Source organism: Haliotis rufescens, unplaced genomic scaffold, assembly GCF_023055435.1.
Source record: "Haliotis rufescens isolate VD_foot unplaced genomic scaffold, xgHalRufe1.0.p SCAF_2, whole genome shotgun sequence".
Classification (NCBI taxonomy): Eukaryota; Metazoa; Mollusca; class Gastropoda; order Lepetellida; family Haliotidae; genus Haliotis; species Haliotis rufescens.
In genome coordinates this window covers 5,530,414-5,548,272 of record NW_025963890.1, presented here as the reverse complement: position 1 = coordinate 5,548,272, position 17,859 = coordinate 5,530,414, and the positions used below count along the sequence as shown (strand labels likewise).

General features: G+C 41.4%; 1 protein-coding gene and 1 long non-coding RNA gene across 2 annotated transcripts in view; both read right to left on the bottom strand.

Moving 5' to 3' along the window:
- Positions 1-318: 318 nt before the first annotated feature.
- LOC124112747 (peroxidasin-like) overlaps positions 319-17,859 on the bottom strand; it is a 42,979-nt gene continuing 25,438 nt past the window's right edge. Inside the window, exon 13 of the mRNA XM_048399537.1 lies at positions 319-450. Coding sequence (XP_048255494.1) covers positions 393-450 — 58 coding nt within the window. The 3' untranslated portion in view covers positions 319-392. The remainder of the gene's footprint in view (positions 451-17,859) is intronic.
- Positions 13,375-16,068, bottom strand: LOC125382020. The gene is made up of 4 exons (XR_007222142.1): positions 15,982-16,068; positions 15,615-15,703; positions 14,132-14,239; positions 13,375-13,462 (listed from the first exon to the last, which is right to left on the bottom strand). It is a non-coding gene; the product is annotated as an uncharacterized LOC125382020 (long non-coding RNA).

Below are 17,859 nucleotides of genomic sequence, written 5' to 3'. Positions count from 1 at the left end.
GCCGGGGAGCGGAAAGACGGCCGTTCGACTCCCCGTCCGCCTCATACCAACAGATGTTAAAATATTATACCCTGGTGCTCGGCATTGAGGGATACAACAAGGACTGGAGTACTGTGTCTGAGTGAAGTGCCCATGTTAAACTGCGGCATGATATCTGAGCGCTATAAGTCCCCACCTATACAAACATCTTTAAACCCCCCTCAAACCCTATTTCTCCCTACCTCACATGAAGCAGTATCACGATTGAGACCACAAAGAAATGACTTCACAAATGGGTCTACCACAAAGTGAAAACCCTTAATACAACAAAGAAGATTGTTTGCTGCTGAAATATTTTTTTATTTCTTCCGGATTCTAAGTGGTTGACATTACGGGAGAGTCTCTCAGGACAATTAAAATATGGACAAGTCAAGGTCGCCAAGACTGCTGCAGCTGATTTCTCCGTTAGACCTGAAATGATTCAAACGTTATTTTTTATTGTCAGCAGGAACCACTGGCACCAAATATACACTTTTGCTTGTATTTTTCACAAACGTCTTCATTACCCAGCCGATTAGATAAATATTTTCACAAAGGATAATATAGAAATTATGACAAGGAATATTATGGATAGCAACTTATTTGGAGTAAGCAGGGTGCGAGAACATGACACACACAAACAAATACAAATGAATCTAGTTTAATTATAATCTTATAAGCAAAGCCAGTTGTATCTATATGTCATGTTCTCCAATCCTGCCATTCACTTGATCAAGGGGCGAGAAGTAGCCCTGAAACGTTGTGTAAGTACAATAAAGAAGCTATTATCCATAACAGTATTCAAATCTTTGTCGTATCACGTCTCTTTTAGTAGTCCTTGTCGTAATAATATACAATTTCCAAATGCTATTATAGACATTCTGCAACCAAACACGTTTTCTCGCTTTTATATGAAAATAATGAAGTGGAAATCTGTCAAGTTTGTAAAGTACTTGTTAAAGAAAATTTCTTGGTGCTAACATCGGTTTTCGGAAAATTAGATTGCTGAAAAATGCTGAAATGCTGAAAGAAATGCCTCACAAAAGAAAGTTTCGCTAGAGTTGCAATTTGTATGTCTTCGGGGAAAACAACGGTGAATTTAACCTCTGACACCAACCACGTATGCTTTAAGAGTAAAGTATTCTTACGTTGCGTCTGGGATGCTGAAGGCGTCGGGCTGGATGGATGTTTTGCCGGTGTTGGTACAGATCACACGAGCCAGAGTTATTTTGTCGATCTCGGCTAGTTGATCTGTAAAACAGTATGACAATATTGAACGTGCATCGAATGGGACAAACAGGGAACATGTGCATCATTCTGTCAAATAACATGTTGAATGCTTGTCGCAATGAGGGGCCGTTCTTTCCTAAATTTTGTTAAACAAGCAAATACTCCCAAGAGGGGTACCCGGTGGTGACCCGGATCCGGTGCACCAGTGTTGATGGCAAGAAGCCACGGATGGCGAGGCTGTGTGCCTCGGGTGGTGGCGTGTGACGTGCTACGATCAGTACCTAGGTACTAGTACCTGTTCCCTGTTTCTCAACAACTACGTTTCACAGATTTATATAAAAAACAGTTCAACACTTTAAATAATTACTAGAATATGTCTCGATGAATTATTTCTAAATGGATCAACTCCACAACACCCCTGGGCCCTCTTGCACAAAGCGATCTTAGCGCTGCGATGATCGTAACTCCCGTACTCTGACCTAGACTTAAGACAGTCGTAGCGCTAAGATCGCTTTGTGCAAGAGGGCCCTGTCAATTGCCAAGAAACAGATAACCGAGACCAACTGTTCGAGCATATGATGGATCTGTGAGTGTCGAAAAGTGGGGTAAATCCCGTTCCATATTCACAAGAAATCTCTGTCAAATGCAGAGTCGATTGTACTATTGCGAATAGAACATGAACTCGTGTCTATAAATCACACCCATACTCATCACACATACCGTATTCGACGTAATAAGCGCCCAGGTATATCAGTCGTGGATAATGTAACAAAAGAGCCAACACATCCTCAAAGGTAACATTAAAGGACCCAAATGTGCATAGATCTAAAGTTAATCAACATTTAAGTAGGTGTTGCAAACAATCCTTGGACAGTTGCGAAACAATAGGAATATTCAAACGTTGTATTGGACCATGCCAGCATTTATCAGAGAAAGCAACATGACTTGCCTGCTGTGAAACCAATAGTTGTATTGGTTGTCTCGTACCAGAATCGATCACCAGACCGTATGTCACTAAATTGCTGTCCCATTATGTAGGCAAAAGTTGGCCCAACCACACCACCAGTAACAGGAGCCTCGTTCATAGCACCTGCGTATAGGTCGATTTTGCTTGTGTCCCTGAAAATAGAGATGTTGTTATTAACCTATGAAGCTACTTACGGGAATGATGCGACGACCTAGGCCATTATCATAAATTTCAGCTTGTAACATCTTCAGGTCGACTGGTGGTAAATTTGTTTTAAATTTATTCAAACCTATTAATCAGTACAACTAAAAAACAAAAAGGAACTGCTTTTGAAACATGGAGGAAACACTCACGTGTACACAGAAGAAGCGCATGAAGGGTTTGTTGGTGTTGTAATAGTGATCGTTTTGTCGGTGGCGAACTGGATGGCCTTGTCCCGGAAGTCTGAGTAGGGGGGGAGGCCATGGTCCCGGCCTCGCTGTATGTTTAGGGCCAGGAGGTCTTTAGCCCCATTTACAGTCTGGACGTGCTCAAACAGATGATCAGTTACACCTGCCAAAACAATATGTATCTAAAAAGGAGTGCCAAGCGTGCTCAAACCGATGATCTGTCACACCTGTCAAAATTATATGTCTCTTAGCAGGAGTGCCAGGCATGCTCAAACAGAGGATCTGTCACACCTGTCAAAATTATATGTCTCTTAGCAGGAGTGCCAGGCGTGTTCAAACAGATGGTCAGTTACACCTGCCAAAACAATATGTATCTCAGCAGGGAAGCCAGACGTGCTCAAAAGGATGGTCAGTTACACCTGCCAAAACAATATGTATCTAAACAGGGAAGCCAGACGTGCTCAAACAGATGGTCAGTCACACCTGCCAAAACAATATGTTTCTCAGCAGGGAAGCCAGACGTGCTCAAAGGGATGGTCAGTCATACCTGCCAAAACAATATGTATCTCAGGAGGGGAGCCAGACGTGCTCAAACAGATGGTCAGTCACACCTGCCAAAACAATAGGTATCTAAACAGGGAAGCCAGACGCACACGTACATGAACGTCGCAGTATAAGTGCAATAATCTTGAACGCGACGTTAAACCCCGTTTCACCTCACCTTAATTATTATAGGGATGGAAAAGTTGCAATAAAGAAAGGAAAAACATACAATTTGTAGCCGAAAGAAGACTCTAGACGAGTCTGTAGTAATGACATATATTGTAGGGAGTCATATAGGCATGCAGAACAGGTAGGCTTAGTCTTTTACCAGTTGCAGTTTGTACTCCAAGCGAGCAATACCTCCCAAGCCAGCACAGAGCATTGCCTGATAGCCAGCCAAGGAGAAATCCATCATCGGTAATTATCACGTTATCCTTTCAGCCTTATTCACATACTCTTAAAATCACTCTCATCGTTTGTTTGTTTGTTGTTTAACGCCGAACCTAGCAATATTCCAGCTATAGGACAGCGGTCTGTAAATAATCGAGTCTTGGCCAAGCGAGCAACACTTCCCAAGCCAGCACAGAGCATTGCCTGATAGCCAGCCAAGGAAACTCCATCATCGGTAATTATCACGTTATCCTTTCATCCTTATTCACATACATCACTCTCACCGAATTAATCACAAAACCCCTAAATCCTTAAAACCAACAACAACACTCAACTCTTATAAATAACCAACACCTTATCCTCCCCCATCTCCCTAACACAGCTCGCACTCATTTCTACTCGCTACCCACGCCCACCACTCAAACACACCCTTTGACCCAACTCCTAAAAACAAAAAAACACCTAATCCCCCCTTCTCCTTAACACAACGCACGCTCTTTCCTACTCACCACCCACGCCCACCACTCACATACCTCCACTCCTTCGACTAAATATCTCCTAATCCCCGCTTTCCACTTGTCTCACCTAATCCCAGCCTTCCAGCAACAAAATAAATCTTTAATAATTAATCCATTTCACAAACCCTCCTACTAAAACCAACAACAAATAACCACCGCAACCTCCTCCGCCTCCTAAACACAACTCACCAAGTAAAAACAACAAACCAACTCACCTCCCCAAAACACCACTCCCACTCCACCACCACTCACCACAACACACGCTCTCCAACTCTCCAAACAACATGACTGACACCCGCAACGCCACACTCGCAGACATGCCAGCTCCTAACTCACCCACGCCTGCGGAAGCGCACAACACTTCCGGGAGGTCACTCGAAAACATCGTCCCGACCGAGTATGGCGAAAACACGACACACACCACCCCCACCAAACCAGCTAACTCGCCACCTCAAAACACCAAAAAACGCAAACTCGACACATCCACTCCACCTCCATCGCCCACACCCTCCCCGGCCGCCTTCCTCACGACCTTCGCCCTCTACTTCTTCTCAGCAGGCTCAGGCACCACTCTCTCACTAGAACTTTCGGCAGATAAAATAGGACTTTGGTTTAAAAGAGAAAAAATAAATTACAACAATATTAAAAAAGCCAACAAAGGATACCAGATAATCTTCCCTAACCGAGAATCTTACAACGCAGCAAATAAAATAACTCAAATATTCCACGTCACAGTAATCAAACAAACACCTAATTGGCAACAATATACACGAGGCGTAATTAGGGTTAACCCAAGGGAAACAACTGAGGACTTACAATTATACTCTCTAGAAGCTAACATAAACCAAGACCAAAACCCTCAACCCCTAATCACCAGCACGCGTAGAATAACCTCAACTAGAAACGGAAAAACGGTCCCAACCTCCATTGTCATAATCAACTTCAAAAAGACCGCTAAATTCCCTGAAGCCCCCAAACACATATCCTTCGGAGCCCACACCAACTTAGAAGTCAAACCCTATATAAAGCAGGTTAAGCAATGTACAAAGTGCCTCAAATACAACCACACTGCCTCCCAATGCACATACCGTAAAACTAAATGTAAAAAATGCGCACAAACAGACTGCCCAGGCACATGCACACCCTGGTGCATCCACTGCAAATCCACCCAACACACTTCACTCTCAAACCAATGCCCATACAGACACACACTCACCCAGCAGGCCAACAAACACATAAACATAGACACGGCTAAAATCCAAACACGAAAATTTGCTACACCTGCATCTAAACCACTCCTCCCTACACCACACCCAAACACCATCCCACAAACAAACACCACACCCATAACCGACAGCTCTGTCTGGGGCCCCTACCGAGAAACCGCACCCACCTCACACATACAAGCAGCCACTCAACCAACCACGAACCCTCCCACATCTCACATAGCCAAAACATCAACCCCCGCATGCAAAACAAACCTCAAAATGACCACCACAACACGACCCTCATCCAAGCACCCTACAGCCAATATGGTAACAACGCTCTCCCACAAGCAAGCACAACAACAAAACACAAACACTATGAAATCATCAGCTACACCCATCCCACAAACACCTTCACAATCCTCCACATCACATGCCTCCCCCATGGAAACTCAATCAGCTAAACCTAATCTAACCTATGACGAAGATTTCTCCACTACTGAGGAAACAATAGACACTACTCCAACTAAAACAAACCAAACTCCCCAACCAGCCAACACCCAAAACCTAAACAACCTCACCTTACTCCTAGCATACATGCATAGTCAAAACTCACCAAAAGCTAGCATGAAATCCTTCTACAAAGTAGCTTTTAATCTAAAATTAACCGATCTTCCCTTCTTCCTCTTTAACCTCCATCTAAAAGAACTCACCGAATAAAATAAAAAATAAAAAATAAATCACCAATCACCCGAACCCAATATTCGAAGGACTAAATATTTTTCAGTGGAACGCCAACGGACTCACCTCCCACGGCCATGAACTAAAAACTAAATTTAAACTAAATAAAGGCCCTCACATTGCTTGTATACAGGAAACCAAATTCTCAAAAAAATCCAAATTCACACTACCTAACTACAACTCAGTTAGAACTGACAGAGCTAAACCGAAAACAAGAAGAGCCGCAGGAGGACTAATCATATTTATCAGGGAAGATATAAATTACGAAGAAATAAAAATAGACACGCCAAACCTAGAAGCCAACGGCATTAAAATCACATTAAATAACCGAAACATAAACATCATAAATATTTACCACTGGGCGGAACAAAAAGTCCAACCTGAGGATCTAAACAAACTACTCCAAATAAGCGATAAATCTACTATATTCCTAGGAGACTTTAACGCTCACCATCCTACATGGAGCATAGATGATAAAATAGATAATCATGGCAAATTAATCTCCGAATGGATAGAAACAAACGACCTAGTACTCCTTAATAGCAACCAACCCACGAGGTACGATAAGATAAACCAAAAAATGTCGGCTATCGACCTAACCATATGCACCGCAGATCTAGCCCAAAGTACTCAATGGGAAGTGCACGACGTCCCGCTAGGTAGTGACCACTTCCCCATAAACATAACCATAGGAAATACAAACGTACCAATCCAAACAGAAAACCAAGAACCAAAATTCCATTACAATAAAGCTAACTGGGACCAATTCCAAGATATCTGCAACGAAGCTAACCTAAACGAAATAGAAAATAATGATCCAGAAACCTATTGTAAAAACCTAACAGACTATATAATAAACGCAGCCAAAACCTCCATCCCCTTCAAAACATCTAAGACAGGCAAACCGACGGTACCATGGTGGAATGAGGAAATAGAACAGACTAGACGAAAACGTAAATCAGCCTTCAATAAAGCAAAACGCGACTACAAATATTTAAACATAGCCCACGAACTAAACCACCAGGTTCAAAAACTAGTCCAAATAGCCAAAAGTAGAGACTGGAAAAAATTCTGCGAAGGTATAAATAACCGTACAGATGCCAGAACGGTCTGGCGCAAAATCCACGCCATCAGAGGCTTAAAACGACATAAAAAAAACCCTAACATTGACAACTCAACCAACCCCGCCCAAAAAGCAAATAATCTCGCCAACCACTTTTCGGCCGTTAGCAGTAACACCAACTTCAGTAAAAAATTCCAAGATAAACTTAAAACAGAAAACAAACCCACAAAAGAACCAAACAATAACAATCTAGAAATAAATCAACCCTACACAATGGAGGAGCTCCTCTACGTAATCCAAAACAGGAAAAAGGGCACAGCCCCAGGATTAGACCTAACTTCTTACCAAATAATTAAAAAACTCCCCCTAAAACTACTCCAGGCACTACTCAAACTATACAATCTCATCTACCTAAACGGACAGGTTCCTACTCCCTGGAAACAGGCCCTAGTCATACCAATCCCTAAACCTAATAAACCAGCTAATCAAGCTAACTCATATAGACCAATATCCCTAACTTCAAACTTATGTAAAGTAATGGAATCAATGGCTAAAAATAGATTACAACATTACTTAACCCAAAATAACATCATAAACCCAGATCAAAGCGGTTTCACTCCTGGCCGCTCAACCCTAGATAACCTCACCCGACTAGAACAAGATATTAAGACAGGACAGCTAAATAAACAATATACCACAGGCATCTTCTTAGACTTCTCTAAAGCTTTCGACATGGTATGGCACGATGGGCTAATACAAAAACTTAAAAAAATAGGACTCAAAGGTCAGATAATAAACTACATCCAGGACTTCCTAAACAATCGTAAAATAACCGTGGGTATAGACCAAACTCTATCGGACCAATGTCCCCTAGAAAATGGTACTCCACAGGGCAGTATCCTCAGCCCCACCCTCTTCAATATAATGATAAACGATCTATTCGAGGGCCTATCCCCTAAAGTAAACACATCAAAATTCGCGGATGATGGAGCCATCTGGATCCGCACTAAAAGCATGAACATGGTCCAAAATTTACTCCAAAAATCTCTTAATAAAATACAACAGTGGGCTGACAAATGGGGCTTCTCCCTTAACTCAGAAAAAACAACAGGAATAGTATTCAAACATAAAAACATGAAACCCGCCTCCCCAATCCTCCAGCTAAACAATCAAACAATCAAATTTCAAAAACAAACCAAATTCTTAGGACTTATTTTCGATGAACATCTCACCTGGGATGCTCACATCCAAAACCTAACAACTAAATGCAGTAAAGACCTAAACACCCTAAGATGCCTAACTGGTTCTAACTGGGGAGCATCCAAAGATACCCTCCTCTCTCTCTACATATCACTAATTAGATCAAAACTAGACTACGGCTGCGCCATATACAACACCCTAAACAACTCTCTATCTAAAAAACTTGACTCAATACAATATCAGGCTCTCAAACTAATTACACGCACCCAACATGGCACCTCCTACACCTCACTTCAGGCCTTAACAGGAGAAATGCCACTAAGTCTACGCAGGGAACAGCTAAGCTTAAATTTCTGGGCCGCGTCCCAATCAAACCCTCTCATCCAAAACTTAATAAACCAAAACATCAGCCCCAAAAACCAAGCTCTAGCTCGTAAACACCCCTTACTTACCCCAATATCCCAAAGAATAACAAACTACCTAAATGAACACCAAATTAAAAATCTTAAACAAAACTGCAAACAATCAAATATCTTCACCCCTAAACTTAAAATACCCAAAATAGACACAACACTAGCTAGCCAAATAAATAAACAAACCGACCCAAACATAGCTAAAACTACCACACTAGCATACATACACGAAAATTGGCCAAATTGGTGTCACATTTACACGGACGGATCCTCAGATCCGACCTCCAAACACACAGGTTTCGGAGTCCATACCACACAACCAACTAAAACCACACAATCCTTCCGACTCCCAAACAACCAATCAATATTCACGGCAGAACTAATGGGCATGGCCTCAGCCCTCCATAATCAAGAATCCAAAAACCACAAAAAAATCCTAATACTTACCGACTCCCTAAGTGGACTGCAAGCCCTCCAAAACAAAAATACCAAAAACCGACCTAAATTAATAAATCAAATACTTAAAAGCTCCAACGACCTAACTAAGGCAGGCAAACAAATAACCTTCTTGTGGATACCCGCCCACGTAGGAATATACGGTAATGAAAACGCAGATAAAGCAGCTAAACTATCCCTCAAAATCCCAGAAATAAGCTTAAACTTACCCATCTCAAAATCAGAAATTAAAAGTGTAAACAAGCAAAAAATCACCAAAAAATGGCATAACCTATATCTAAACTCAAATAGCCAAATCAAAAAAGTGCTCAGCAAACCACTAACCAAACCAAAAATTCTCCATCCATCCAAAAAAATCGACAGAGTAATCACTAAACTCCAAACAGGACACACCAACCTAAATAACCACCTTAAAAAATTTAAAAAACACACTACAGGTAACTGCCCACACTGCAAACAACCAGAAACCCCAGAACACGCACTCATCCACTGCACACACTACCTAACACATCGAACCGCATTACAAACCACCCTCAATCTAAACAAGGCTCTAACTCTAGAATCAATACTAAACCCACAAAATAAACTAGAAAACTTCAAGGCCTTAGGCGTATTCTTAATCAAAACGGAACTAATAAAACGCATCTAAAAACACAATAACTCACCAAATCAAAATCACATAAACAAACAAACATCCACCATACCCAGCTCCCTTAGTTCTCCTCCCCAATCCCATCGGCATCTATTCCAAATCTCAAAATTCCCAAATTCTATATAAGCAACCCCTAAAACCCCCCTCTTGGGTTGCACAGACCACCTTCGCCCCTTTCGGAAACACATTAAATGGCCTGGCCGGGCCCGTGTGCGAAATACGCATCAGTCGGAAAGCGCACGTTAAATCTCCAAAGTAAGTAAGTAAGTAAGTAAGTACGCGACGTTAAACCCCGTTTCACCTCACCTCAATTATTATAGGGATGGAAAAGTTGCAATAAAGAAAGGAAAAACATACAATTTGTAGCCGAAAGAAGCCTCTAGACGAGTCTGTAGTAATGACATATATATTGTAGGGAGTCATATAGGCATGCAGAACAGGTAGGCTTAGTCTTTTGAAGGACTAGTCAAGATTGTCACTGGTGGATTCGTCAAACGGTCAGGCTCAGATTACATTATTAAGACGCAAGCGCAAGCGCAACTTGCATCAACTATATATAAGATAACTACTCGATAAATCGCAAAAGAGCTATGAAGAACGAAGCGGGGTTCATTTCACGATAAAACATCGTTCTATCATGGCGTCATTTCTGGAGATTCGAATATGCGCTTGCAACGAGATGACTTCATATATTGGATGACGTTATTTTTTAGAGGAAGTGCCAAGTGAGTTGTTCCCCATAGATGTAGTTTGGATAACCAGATAAACACAGTGGCCAAACGATCGCATCCAAAAGGGGAAGAGATATGAAAATAGGTATTAGGAGAAAAGTACAGATAATCATAAAATGGACTTGTCCGACATTGCCGAGGACGGATTCTATTCAGGGCGTCATCATTATTAAAATTGAGGTAACTATTTTTAAAGCTTGCATATTTTATCAGCATCCTTTAAGAGGCTGTACATAACGCTGATATCTCATATAAGAAAAAAAAGACTCGTTGTCGTTGTTTACTTCTTAAATAACCAGTATCCTCAACCAGAGATCCGGTTTCACATAGAACGATGATTATATAGTGAGAAATAAACCCTAGTTTATTTTAATTTAAACGGCAATGCCATGGCATCTGATTTACTGTCCATTTATTTAACAGTCAAGGGGAGACAATCCAGACTGTCAGTTGCTGATTATGCTGTAAGCGGTATTTGTTTTTTTATTGTTGCAAGGGACACGTCACAGGCGCCAAACGTAACTTGCAAACTACACGTTGTGCAGGAATTTGGTGATTTTTCTCAGTCTGTTTGTTTAAATTCACTCAAAGAAGAATGTCTGTGAATAAAAAAGGCGAAGGAAACGAACAGCCAAGTCAGTTCGACTTTCGACAATGGTGCAGTGACAGCCATCTGAACAGTAAGACCGCACAAATTTTGAATGACGAAGACATTGATAGTCCAGTTGCGTTGTGCTTGATGTCACTAGATGACATTACTGAACTAAGATTGTCGGTAGGTCAGCGGAACATCCTAATTCAAGCAATAAAACAGTTGAAATCGCCGCAACCAGTACAGTCGCTGCCGTCGCCTGTCACAACAAAAACACTTGCGTTTGTTTTCCTTTTCCAGCCCATATGGCACTAGCGCTGGATTTCTTGTTGTTTGTCGTTTAAGACAATTACTTTGTCCGTGTACTACTAGCATATCAACCAAGGATTGGATGATGGAGTTTAATAATTGTAAAAATATCATCGAATTTTTAACCCAAATCGTTTCAGTAATGAGCGATTTCAAAATGTTCCCAGAAACCACATTGATACAACCAACAAAAATCAGAAACGCTCTGCTTTCTTAAGTCGTCTACCTATGGCATTGTTTTCGCACTCACCATTAGTAAACTTCTCATCGGCCTTCTGATTCTTGGCCGCCAGGAGCCCCTCGAAGACCTCTTTGATGCCATTAGTTGCAAAGGCTACATCCATGAACATATCCTCGATCTTGAGATTGGCGTGGTCCTTCACATTGTACGTTGCGCGGAGCTGAGAGTGGCCAAATCTGTGAGCAGCAGTAGCAAAGCTGTTGTACAGCCCTGGATCAACGGAGGCGTCATAGGCATATGTAGTGCCGAGGTCAAAAGCATCGTAGAAATCGTCTCCAAGGATCAGAGGCAACCAGTCCTTGTAAGTGATATGTTGTATGGCAGCATTGACAATACGGCGAGCTTCCTGGTAGAGAAGTTCATCGTCATATTCAGTGTGTACATTGGCAAGACCCCCTGCAATCCTGTTATGTTCCTTTACCCACAGCGTATGCGTGGCTGTCAGACCAGCGAAGACATTGACCCGCCAGTCGCCTGAAACAAGTGTGTTTGTTTGTTGTTTAACGCCGCACTCAGACATATTCTAGCTATATGACGGCGTTTTGAAAATAATCGAGTCTGGACCAGACAATCCAGTGATTGACATCATGTGCATCGATCTACTCAACTGGGACACGATGACATGCATCAACCAAGTCAGCGAGCTGATCCCGTTAATAGTCGCCTCTTACGACAAGCAGGGGTTGCTCAAACCGGTTCTTCATGAAGGGCCTGTAACTGGTGATTGGGTGGCTGAAAAACGTAATGCGGTCTCAGGCATTTACCCCGGAATATGATTATCTATGACAGCAGGTCGCAGCTGTGTTTCCAAATTTTTAAACTAGTGGACGACTGTTTCAAGTTTCCAATGTCTGTTCCTATGAGTGAGTGAGTGAGTGAGACTGGTTTTACGCCGCTTTTAGCAATATTCCAGCAATATCACGGCGGGGGACACCAGAAATCACATATTTCAAGTACTTGCACAGTATAAAAGGATTGTGTACAGTTATATGCCATTACGACTTAATATCCTCCAAAAATGTTTTTGATAGTGTAACGATATGATGCTTTATTATGCTTGAAAGTGAGATTGGCCAGTCGGATAGCAGAAATACTAAACCTATATGAGCCCGTATACCGCCAGTAAAAATCCAAGAGGGTTGTTATTTACCTAATGTGAAATCGTGCACCGTCAACAACAGTCATCTTGGATTATCCAACACCCCCCTCACATATTTTACATGAAGATTTTGTTAGAGAAATTCTTATTTGACACTGTTTGGTATTTTAATTTCATTAATTGTGATGTCCAAAACACGTTAATGTTTAGAAATTTCAACGTTTGGCTCTAAGGTTTAAAGAGTAGTCTCCCTTTAACCCTTAACGTCAACGGTTGTAAGTGTCAAGTTTTCATTTTGATAAAGATAGCAGATAGTGTAAACGTTTCGGCATAATACATTCTGTATGCTTCTGCAGTTGTTATCTTTGGTGTCATATAAGATCAGCAGAAACATTCTGCCGCCTGTCCAATATTTTTCTGATCACCTAATATGACAGTATACGGCAACCGAAGACACTATAACTGATAATATAACCCTTTTAGAAGCACCATTTTATTCAACAGATATTGTACTATGCGTCTAAAAAAGGACCAAACACGTCTTCTGCTCAATAAATAAATATATAAATGATATATACTCATCCCATAAGAATGACATGTAAAAATACCTACCAGCATTCGGGCACTTATTCCCGGATCTCTGTAGGCAAAACGTCTTGTCGGAAGTTGGCAGGTTGTCGCCCCCAGAAGTGGTTTTCAGCAAACCTGCATGATGACAGAGCATGTTCAGGATTAAAGTGAACAAAACCCTTTCCATAATCATAAGAAATATTCGCTTAAATCAGAGTCCGTTGTACGGTTCCGACTGTGCCATAAGCATGTGTTCATGAATCACTCTCACAAAGTGATAATACAAGGTGTTCGCGAAAACAAACACGGCAACATGAGGTACAAGTCAAAATAAAGAATAGCATCAGGCGTACTTTTCCTCAATGATGCGTCAAATTTGAAAATGTCAAACAACTTTTGTTTTATTTTCGAAGAAAGAGCATGCCCGAGTGTACCTCAAAAGTTGTGAAATGTAGAAGGTGAGGTGAAATGGGGTTTAACGTCATACCAAAAGACGTTAAAAGATGGTACTTGTTGTTATCCTGTTTGGCGCTCGGCATGAAGGGGCTAAAACAAGGACTGCTCGGCTCGGAGTCAGTATACTGTGTCTGAGTGGGGTATTCATAGTAAACTGAGGCATGTTATCTCAGTGTGCTGGCACTATAAATCGGCATCAGTCCGTACTAGTACAAGCAGCCACACACACACACACGTGCATGCACGTCATGTAACGATGCTGTGCGTTATGGATAAAATGGTTTCATACGCATACGTATTAATCACAGTTCCTGCACAGAATGCGTGGCTGTCTCAGATTATACTTACCATCTGATTTGGTTCTTAATTCGTCCGCCTCCTCAACTGAGCCTCCGTAGACGGTGCTGGCGTCGACGTAGGAGGTGAGGATGTTGAACTGTTCCCGAGGTGACGTGTCTGTAGAACATGGTGAGGAGTGAGTGAGTAAATATATATTTGCAGAAAGAAGTAGAGGATAGTGGCAATCATCCTGACACATCTGATCTTTTATGGTATTGGCAACTGAAAATGATATGATCGGCTGGCGGGGAGTAAATTTAATGGGTTATGATGATTGGTTTGATGAGATTGTAGCGCAAAAGGGGTCTGGCCGCATTTGAAATTTGCTCTTGGCAGCCAACGCCATTAACATCGGATAAAACCACCTCTGATATGAAAGAATTCTTCCAGGCATGCTTCTGATCTGTTTGATTCATGTTGTGTGTGTGCACTCGTGAGTGAGAGCAACACCGAGTTCATTAAGAGTTGTGGGTAGAATTTGACGTTGACGTATACGTCTGCCAATGACGTTGCAGACATGTTCAAAAGAGGAAAGGTCAAGACTGAGTGTTGGTCATGGCATGACATGGATGTTTTGCTGTTGGAGGAATTGGGCAACAATCGTTGCACGATGAGCACGTGCATTATCATCTTGAAAGATGGAACGTGGTGAAATGTTGTCCCGATGGCATTGACCCGTGACTCTTTTATACCATCCATGCCATAATGGACCCACCCCCAAAATGATCATGCTGTACGACGAAAACGTCCATAAAACGCCCATTGAGACGTCTCCAAACTCGATTCATTTGGTCATGGAAGTCTAGAGTTAACCTGGATCCTCCGGCAACATGATAATCCCAGTGATGGCGTTCTCTACAAACTGACGCCACTGATTCAAATGACGTGCATGTAGGTTGTGGGATGACACATGGACGTCGGGCATGTACTCTCACACCAGTTGTCTGTTGCAACCAGTCCCTCATCTGTGTGGCAGTTTGCAACGGTTTTCTTAATGTCATCGTTTTAACTTATCTGTCCTGGGCTAGACAACAGTATTCTGACGTGTGCCCACCAGAAACATGGCACGTAAATGCTTTGCACGTTGCAAAACCTCGCGTGGTAAAAGTCCCAGACCTAAGTGACCGCCTCCGTGGTGTAGTGGACGGATTTCCGTTGTTCGATTCCCGGCCGCGCCATAATAAAAGACGTCAAAAGATGGTACTTGTTGTTATCCTTCCTGACGCTCAGCATTACGAGATGAAACAAGGACTTTGTGGCATAGTTTCTCAGTGGGCTAGCACCATAAAACCAGCATCAGTCCGAACGAGTGGAAACCCAATTTCACGTCACATCACTCTGACCTAAGTTCCGGTAGGGTCAACCGCGCTATGCTGACATTGATATAGCTAAACAATATGTTCAAATGATGTTAAACTGGACGATAATATTCCATGAGGGTCTAGTGCAAGACTGTATACAACATCTGTAGTGGTAGATAAGTAATACTTACTATGTGGGGAGGCTGCAGAGCGGGTGAATGGCAGACATTCGTTAAAGTAACGATCTCCGGACGGTATAACGATAGGGAAGCAATTCCCACTGAAAATAGAACATGTTTCGGCCTTAGAGTCTTAAACTGTATCGTTCAATGCTCAAACGAAATCTTTAGAAGATAAAATAACTCTAAAACATTTTTACAAGATATATTTTGCAAAGATGTGGACCAATAATGTCACAAGAATATCATATGTTCTATCCTCCAAAGGAAAAAAATAAATTATTATATAATATCGTTATTATATCGTTAGTTATATTGTATCGTTTTGTGTGGTGAATAGGAGCATATTCTCAAATATTGCTTATATGGAATGTCATACTCAGAGTCGTAGTCGGGATGCTTGCCGTCGCTGTCCAATCCTGTACAGCATCAAGTTTCTTATAACAGATGAGAACATGACAATGAAATATATTGTGAACGGTTGTAGGTATTCTTGATCATAACGGGCCGAGGGGCGGTCGGGTAGTCCAGTGGTTAAAGAGTTCGCTCGTTATGCCGAAGACCAGGGTTCGATTTCCGACATGGGTACAATGTGTGAAGCCCATATTCTGGTGTCCCCAGCCGTGTTATTGCTGGAATATTGCTAAAAGCGGCGTAAAAACATTCTCACTCATAACGGGCCGATTGAGTGTATGACTTTCACAGGGGGCAATGTAAGGAAAGGGGGAACATGAGAAAAGAGGAGAATATTATCTGAGATACAAGTTGGTTCAACATTATTGCCAAAAAGGTGTTGGGTGAAGCTTATATTCTTACATGTAGATGAGGTTAAGGTATATTGTTGCAGGTAGAAAGAGGTAAAGGGGATATTGTTGCAGGTAGAAAGAGGTAAAGGGGATATAGTTGTAGGTAGAAAGAGGTAAAGGGGATATTGTTGTAGATAGAAAGAGGTAAAGGGGATATTGCGGCAGGTAGAAGGAAGTAAAGGGATATTGTTGTAGATAGAAAGAGGTAGGGGGATATTGTTGTAGACAGAAAGAGGTAAAGGGGATATTGTTGTAAGTAGAAAGAGGTAAAGGGGATATTGTTGTAGACAGAAAGAGGTAAAGGGGATATTGTTGTAGACAGAAAGAGGTAAAGGGGATATTGCGGCAGGTAGAAGGAGGTAAAGGGGATATTGCGGCAGGTAGAAGGAGGTAAAGTGGATATTGTTGTAGATAAACAGAGGAAGGGGGATATTGTTGAATATTATCTGAGATACAAGTTTGTTCAACATTATTGCCAAAAAGGTTTTTAGGGCGTGAGGGTGAAGTTATTATTCTTACATGTAGATGAGGTTAAGGTATATTGCTGCAGGTAGAAAGAGGTAAAGGGGATATTGTTGTAGATAGAAATAGGTAAAGGGATATTGTTGCAGGTAGAAAGAGGTAAAGGGGATATTGTTGTAAGTAGAAAGAGGTAACGGGATATTGTTGTAGGTAGAAAGAGGTAAAGGGATATTGTTGTAGATAGAAAGAGGGAAAGGTATATTGCGGCAGGTAGAAAGAGGTAAAGGGGATATTGTGGCAGGTAGAAGGAGGTAAAGGGGATATTGTTGTAGGTAGAAAGAGGTAAAGGGGATATAGTTTTAGGTAGAAAGAGGTAAAGAGGATATAGTTTTAGGTAGAAAGAGGTAAAGTGGATATTGTTGTAGATAGAAGGAGCTAAAGGGGATATTGTTGTAGGTAGAAAGAGGTAAAGGGGATATTGTTGTAGATAGAAAGAGGTAAAGGGATATTGTTGGATGTAGAAAGAGGTAAAGCGGATATTGTAGATGGAAAGAAGTAAAGGGGATATTGTTGTAGATAGAAAGAGGTAAATAGGATTTTGTTGTAGGTAGGAGGAGGTAAAGGGACATTCTTGCAGGTAGAAAGAGGTATAGGAAATTTTATTGCAGGCAAAAAGAAATAATAAAATTATTGTAGCAGGTAGAAAGAGATCAGGGGAATATTCTTGCAAAAAGGAAAATATAATATTGTTGCAGGTAAAACGATATGAAGAGAATATTTTTGTAGATAAAAAGAGGTTTTGGACATATTGATGTAGACAGAAAGAGATCAAGTTAATAATGTTGCAATCAGAAAGATATAAAGGATATATTTTCTCAGATAGAAAGAAGTAAAGGGGATATTGTTGCAGGAAGGAAAATAACAATGGTGTAATAATTGGTTGAATATTTAAACTTTCTTACTCTTTGTCCCTGGCGTGCCAGCAAAAT